The sequence below is a fragment of the Myotis lucifugus genome, unplaced genomic scaffold (assembly GCF_000147115.1).
Source record: "Myotis lucifugus unplaced genomic scaffold, Myoluc2.0 scaffold_7856, whole genome shotgun sequence".
Lineage (NCBI taxonomy): Eukaryota > Metazoa > Chordata > Mammalia > Chiroptera > Vespertilionidae > Myotis > Myotis lucifugus.
Window position 1 is genome coordinate 1 of NW_005878904.1, and position 7,344 is coordinate 7,344.

The window sequence follows — 7,344 nt, forward strand, 5'->3', positions numbered from 1 at the left end:
GAGGTGGCGAAATATACGCTAGAATACAGGACGAGATTCGACAACAGCGCAAGAGAGGGGTCTTCCCCTAGGGAGACGGGCAGTCAGTCCCATGGGGAGAGGAGATGCCAGTTTTAAAGGCCGGGACCCAGCCCTCCCCAAGCGCTGCCCCTCTGCGTAGACCACCCTATTGTACTCAGCACAGACAGCGGTTGGGAAAGGGGGGGACTCGCAGCCCCAACCTCTCTGCCCCCCCGTGCTGCCACCCAGCGCCCTGCAGAACAAGTGGGTGTTCCTGGCCACCTTCGCGGCCGTGCTGGGCAACTTCAGCTTCGGCTACGCCCTGGTCTACACGTCCCCTGTCATCCCGGCCCTGGAGCGCTCCCTGGATCCAAACCTGAGTCTGACCAAAACCCAGGCCTCCTGGTTCGGGGTAAGGGCCGCACTTTGAGCTCCTAGAGGCGGGACAGGGGGTGGAGGGACCCCCTGGGCTCTGTCCCCAGCTAGGGGACACTCAGCCTTAGAGCCCCTCCAGGGCCCTGGTCAGGCCTTTGCCACACCCTCCAGGCTGGGGGTGGAGGGAGTGATGCCCAGTGGTGCCTCTAAAATAAAAGGAGGAAGTGAGACAGTGGAGAAGGCGTGGGAAGGGCAGGTGGGGAGGCGGCCTTAAAGTCTCCACCCTGTGGGTTGAGGGCTCCCAGACCCCACCCCCTCGGAGCCGGGCTGTCACAGCAGGGCAGACAGCACATTCGCTAAGATAGCACATCCATGGGGTACGGAGCCACCTACTATGTGCCAGGTGCATGCTGGGCACTTGCCCTGAGAGCTGGTTGACTCCAGGGCAACCCCCTGAGGGGGCTGCCATCACTCTCCCCATCATGAGCGAAGAAGCTCGGACAGACTGAGCAGCAGACTGAGTGCCCGCCTCACTGACCGGGCCCCACTCACTGCTTAGGGGGAACCCAAGGACCCCCGAACCTTAAAATCCCAGGGGCTTCCGACCCAGAACCCTCCTGTCTGCTCCATTCCAGTTTTAGACATTGACACGCCCGGCTGGACGGCACCGCTGTGGCCCGTGCCCCCTCCTCCCCAGAGCAGGGCTCCCTGTGGCGGGCTCCTAGCAAATGGCCGTCCACATGCTGCTTGTGCGCCTCTGGCGCCGGGAGGCTCACTGCCCTTCAGGGCCTGAGTCCCACAGAAGCAGCTGTCTCTGGGCCCCGATGGGGGGGGCGGGGATGCGGTGCCCAACCACGCCTGCCCGCCTTCTCTCCAGTCCGTGTTCACCTTGGGCGCCGCGGCCGGGGGCCTCAGTGCCATGGTCCTCAACGACCTGCTGGGCCGGAAGCTGAGCATCATGTTCTCGGCGGTGCCCTCGGTGGCCGGCTACGCGCTCATGGCGGGCGCCCGTGCCTTCTGGATGCTGCTGCTGGGCAGGACCCTGACGGGCTTCGCGGGAGGGCTCACGGCTGCCTGCATCCCGGTAAGGCCGGGCGGGCCCCAGGCCCCCTTGCAGCCCCGTGTTGTGCCGAGCACCGGCCGACAAGGGCTCCCGGCCGGCCTCCAGGCCCCTCCCCCCCCCCCCCCACCGCCCGGTCAATGGGGTTGTGTTTGCAGCTCATTCAGGGCCCTCTGTCCTCATGTCCCCAGCTTCCCCCACTCGGACTCCCCAAACTTCCTACCCTGTTTCCTGACAGTCAAACAAGTTACTCAATTAGAGAAAATCTACATTGAGCAACAGGGAGGAAAGGGAAGTCCCTGCCCTGTCCCCCAAGTCTCACCCACCACTCCCTACACACCCACTAGGGGCTGGGCCCGCCCAGCAGGGGAGCAGAGACGGGATCTCACACTCCCCGTTTCAGAGCTGAGTGCTTCTGCCCCCCTGACAGTTAGGGAAACTGAGGCCCAGGGGAGGTCATGAGGTGAGTCACGATCAGGACGAGGGACCCACAGGAAACCCCACCCCCCTCTTTGCAAAGATCGCCACCCCGGCCGCCTGGGCCAGGCCTGCGTCCTCACCACAGACCGGTGGGGGGTCTTGCAGGTGTACCTGTCAGAGATTGCTCCGCCCGGCGTCCGAGGGACTCTGGGGGCCACGCCCCAGCTCATGGCCGTGTTCGGGTCGCTGTCTCTCTATGCGCTTGGTAAGACAAGCGCTCAGCACCTCCTTGTGCAGGATGGGGGGGGGGGCCTGAGCCCACGTGGTGGGAAGGGAAGCGATGTGCCCCCAGATGAGCTGCAGGCTGGGAGGGGAGACACCTGGCTTCCCGGCCGCACCGCACAGTGTACCCCAGGCAGCTCCCTGCCCCTCTGGTCACCAGACCCCCCTACCTGGGCGGGGGCAGCTCTGGGCCAGCAGTCTCGGTGGGAGATCCACATAGAAGGGGGATCAGGGCAGCTGGCTGAGGCCAGGAAGGGGTGGGGGTGGAGGCCCGGCTCTTGCTTGCTCAGGCCACCCCTCCATCGCCCCGCTGTGGCCTTGAGACCCTCCAGGGCCCTGGGTCAGGGGCCAGGCCGTCCCTGGGGCCCCTCCTGGTCTAGAACACAGAGGCCTGGGCTGATGGGGCAGATGCCCATAGGAGGTGGCGCTGGGAGTAGCCTTGAGGGCAGGTGAGGTTGCTCGGAGCCCAGGGGAGCGGCTCCGCGTCCAGCCGGACCCCAGCTCCTCCCTCCCCCCCGCAGGCCTCCTGCTGCCGTGGCGCTGGCTGGCCGTGGCCGGGGAGGGGCCCGTGGTCCTCATGATCCTGCTGCTCAGCTTCATGCCCAACTCGCCGCGCTTCCTGCTGTCCCGGGGCCGCGATGCCGAGGCCCTGCAGGCGCTGGCCTGGCTGCGCGGGGGCCAGGCCGACATCCGCTGGGAGTTCCAGCAGATCCAGGACAACGTGCAGAGACAGGTGCAGGGACGGGGGGGGTGGGGGGGGGCCGGTGGAAGGCGCCCGCCCACACCCACCTCTGGCGCCCACAGCCGTGTGGCCGCAGCCTCTCTGAGCCTCGCTGGCTTTTCCCGGAATCTGGGTTACCAGTGTTCCCGCCTCCACCTGACCCGGAGCCCACGCTCGTGTGGGGGATGCCTAGGGACGCGGAAAGCCTGCCACGCAGGCGTCTGCCCTGACCCACCGCTGGTCCAGGAGCCGGGGGTCCGGGCAGGGGTCCCCCAGCCTGCCCCCTGGCCTGGGTTGTTTCCCCGAGGAGGGAAGCAGGGAGTCCCCCCCAGCTCCATGCAGCCCAGGGCAGGCGGCACCGCTGGAGGGGCTGGCCCTGCCCCCTGAGCAGCGCTTGTGTCTCCAGAGCAGCCGCATGTCATGGGCCGAGGCCCGGGACCCCCACATGTACCGCCCGATCACCATCGCCGTGCTCATGCGCTTCCTGCAGCAGCTGACGGGCATCACGCCCGTGCTGGTCTACCTGCAGCCCATCTTCACCCGCACCGCCGTCCTGCTGGTGAGCACGGCCCAGCGCCCCCACCCGGCGCCCGCTCGCCCCACCTAGACCTGCAGTGCTGCATGTGGGCTCGCGTGCAGGCGGAGGCCTCCTGGGCTGGTAACTGATTCCGTGCATACACCCGTTCTCAGAGTAACGTTTGCGAGTAGAGCTTACAGGTTTAAAGAAGGGTCCCGGATGACAGAGAAAACCAGTGTCAGGGCTGTGCAGACCTCTGGGCATGGAGCACAGGCTCACAGTGTCCGCCTCTGGCCTCGGGGCCACGTGCCCCAGGCCCAGGCGGCCTCTGCAGAGGGAGATAACAGAGCCGGGCTTCACTGCCGGCCCCGGGCGCAGAGGGGATGAGATCTGAAGATTAGTGAAGCCAGTCCCCCCCGGCATTGTCCCGCCTGGGTCCTGCGCCCCTGCCCGGGAGGCCCCCAAGCCAGGGCGGGGGCCAGAGAAAGGGCCTGGCACGTAGTAGGTGCTCAGCGGCTCCATGCTCCCAGGAGCTGGGGTCAGGGTGTGGGGCCTGAGCACCCTGAGTGCGTTGGGGGGTGGGGGGCGGCGGGGCAGGAAAGCAGGCCGGGTTCCTCAGCCCATGGCCTCCTCCCTGCAGCCCCCGCAGGATGACGCCGCCATTGTGGGCGCCGTGAGGCTCTTTGCGGTGATGATCGCGGCCCTCACCATGGACCGGGCCGGCCGCAAGGTCCTGCTCTTCGTCTCAGGTGAGCCCCCACCCCCGCCGGCGGCTGCCAGGGGTTGTGTCCCACAAGGTGGGAGCCGTGTGGCTGGGCTCCAGGGGCTTGGGTGGGACCTGCCCTGGTGGCCCCTGCCTCACACCCGGGCACAGGGCCTGGCACACACCGGCTGCCCCAGAGGTCTGCTGGGCTCCTGGGAGCGAACAGCCCGCTGGCACAGCGTGTGGGTGTGGTGGACGCCCGAACACGGGGGAGCTGCCAGTCTGGAAGTGACCCGTCCCCGTGGGCTGTGATGGCGCCGGAGGAGATGGGGCCACAGGGGTGGCTCCGTGGAAGGGGCTCCCAGGAGCCGCGGCTCAGAGGGTCCTGGCCCCGAGGGCCGCCGGTCCGCCCACAGCCTCCATCATGTTTGCTGCCAACGTGACACTGGGGCTGTACATCCACTTCGGCCCCAAGCCTGTGGCCCCCAACAACACCGTGGGCCTCGAGAGCGTGCCCTTGGGGGGCACAGAGCAGCCCCTGGCCACACCCACCAGCTTCCTCACCCTAGTGCCCCTGCTGGCCACCATGCTCTTCATCACGGGTAGGTGTGGCGGTTGGGGCTGGGGGCTGCCGGCCCAGGAGGGAGGGCTGTCATGGGGGTGGGGTGGGGGGGTGGCTGTGTCGTGGGCAGGGCACTGCTGTCCTGGGTGGTCGGGTGACTGGGGAGGGGTCTCTCAGCAGCTCAGGCCTGAGCTGTCCCCCTGCCCCCCTGCACAGGCTACGCCATGGGCTGGGGGCCCATCACGTGGCTCCTCATGTCTGAGATCCTGCCGCTGCGGGCCCGCGGCGTGGCCTCGGGGCTCTGCGTGCTGGTCAGCTGGCTGACCGCCTTCGCCCTCACCAAGTCCTTCCTGCTGGTGGTGGTGAGTGCCCCTGCCAGGGGCTGTGCTGAGGGCTTCTCCACCGCGCCCTCCAAGAGCAGCGCCCGCCCCTCCACACTGCGGCCCACGTGGCAGGGACAGCTAACGGTCGGGACAGAGGACAGTGGGCTGGGAGCTGTGCTGGAAAGTCAGCTGACCTCCCGCCAGGAAGCCACACCCACTCGCTCTGTCACCCTCCCGGGCCGCTGGGCCTGTCTGGGCAGTCTGAGTCTCAGCAGTGTGCCCTCCTGGCCAGCCACACGTGGCATCCTGCATGCCACACACAGGGCGCCCACCTGGCTTAACCCCCCCATGGGTTCCCAGCCGGGCAGGCCCTGATGCCAGTGGAATCTGAGCCCCAGTGCCCGGCAGAGTCTGATGGGGCAGCTCTGGCGGTGCTACCCAGGGCCAGGCAGGGCTGGGCCCAGAATGGGTGAGAGGGCTGGGAGGCAGGTGTGCCAGCCCCGGCAGAGGCATAGATGGGCACAGGGCAGGAAGGGAGGCTGGGGCCCAGGAGCGCAGGCGCAAGCTCCCAGGCTTCCTGCAGGCAGGGGCATGAGCAGCTGAGACGAATAAGAGCGGCACTGGGTGGGGAGGGGTGCCGGGGGGAGGCTGAGGCCAGAGGGCCCGGGCGGGAAGGACATCCCAGGCCCGCATAGAGGAAGGCTGGGGGCAGGCCTCCGGGGCCTCGAGTGCCACCTAAGGCCCTAGAACTCAGGCTGCGGGCAGGGGGGAGCCCCAGGTATCTGAGCGAAGAGCAGATGGAGGCCCCCCTAGCAGGGCAGGAAGCTCACGCGGGGGTGTAGGGTCCTCGGTGCCATGTGACCGGCCCCTCTCCGCCCCCAGAACGCCTTCGGCCTGCAGGTGCCTTTCTTCTTCTTCGCCGCCATCTGCTTGCTGAACCTGGTGTTCACCGGCTGCTGCGTGCCCGAGACCAAGGGCCGCTCGCTGGAGCAGATCGAGTCCTTCTTCCGGACCGGGAGGAGGTCCTTCCTGCAGTAGGTCAGCGCCCCGCCTGGGGCCGCACCCTGGCGGCCAGGCCTTCGTGTCGGCCACCAACCGGAACCCCGAGTCCAGGAGGGAGCAACCTGCCACCAGCCGGAGACAGCACGGCCGGCAGCACTGATCCCCAGGGCGCGCCTCCTGGCACCCGACAGCCAGCAGCACCGGCCGCCCACACATCGGCCAGGACCCACCGGCAGAGGAGGCAGCCATGCGCCGCAGGGGAGCACGCGCCCAGGGGAGCACCGCCCAGGACTGGGGGCCTCAGGCCACACTGGGCAACCTCAGGCCGAGTTGCCTACCCACCCACGGAGGCCGCGATGAGGACAGACGGCTGGAGGCAGAGGAGTGGCTCCGAGCACCTGGCTGCCACCCAGCACCTGGGCATGGGGAGGAAGGCGGAAAGCTGCACCCGAGGGCTGGGCGACACCACGGGCAGCGCTCCGCACTCCCGCAAGCCAGGGCACTGGACCCAGCACAAACACTAACTCCGCACCGTCCCGACGCCTGGGAACCGAGGGCTCTGGAGTGCTCGTCTGCAAGCCGTGTGCCCACTTATGAAAATAAAGAAATTGAGCTGTGACCCTGCCGTGAAGGAGCCCTGGTCGGGGAGCCCCCTACAGCCCGGTTAGACATTTTCAGCCAAGGGTGCCAGGGCCTGCGGTCCCAGGTGGGCCCCCTTATGGCAGCCCCCCCCCCCCCCCCCCCCACAGTCACAGAGCCCACATGCACAGAACCCACTGTCACAGAGCCCACAGGCACAGAGCCCACAGGCACAGATCCCACAGGCACAGAACCCACTGTCACACAGACTACAGGCACAGAGCCACTGTCACAGCCACCGTCACAGAGCCCGCATGCACAGAGCCACTGTCACAGCCACCGTCACAGAGCCCACAGGTACAGAACCCACTGTCACAAAGCCCACAGGTACAGAGCCCACAGGCCGAGAGCCCGCAGGCACAGAACTCACTGTCGCAGTGTCCACAGGCTCAGAGCCCCTGTTACAAGCCACCGTCACATAGCCTATATGCACACAGCTAACGTTACATATCTTACAGGCACGGAGCCACCGTCCCATAGCCCCTCGTGCTCCAGAGCTGTAAGGACTGAACAGATGAGAGGTTTCCTTGGTTGCCTGGTTTCTATTGAATCTGAGGGGGGTGGGACCATCTCAGTGCTGGCTTAAGCCCTTTTTGGGGTCCTAGACCCTTTTCCACAAATTCCCATGACACTCAGAAATTGGGGAGACAAACGTCATTGGGCACTGGAGGGAGCTTAGTAAGACCAACTGGGGAACCTCTGTCCCCAGCTCGGTTTCTTGGGGAGCCCTCCTGTACCTA

The 7,344-nt window shown here is 67.1% G+C and overlaps 1 protein-coding gene across 1 annotated transcript; it reads left to right on the forward strand.

The window, feature by feature from the left end:
- Window positions 1-249: 249 nt before the first annotated feature.
- Window positions 250-6,590, forward strand: SLC2A6 (solute carrier family 2 member 6; the record flags this gene model as incomplete). The annotated part of the gene is made up of 9 exons (XM_006109284.3): window positions 250-412; window positions 1,253-1,459; window positions 2,021-2,120; window positions 2,659-2,870; window positions 3,265-3,417; window positions 4,016-4,124; window positions 4,495-4,680; window positions 4,857-5,002; window positions 5,846-6,590. Coding segments are annotated over 9 exons (1,432 nt in total), but the record flags the coding sequence as incomplete, so codon positions are not given.
- Window positions 6,591-7,344: the final 754 nt, after the last annotated feature.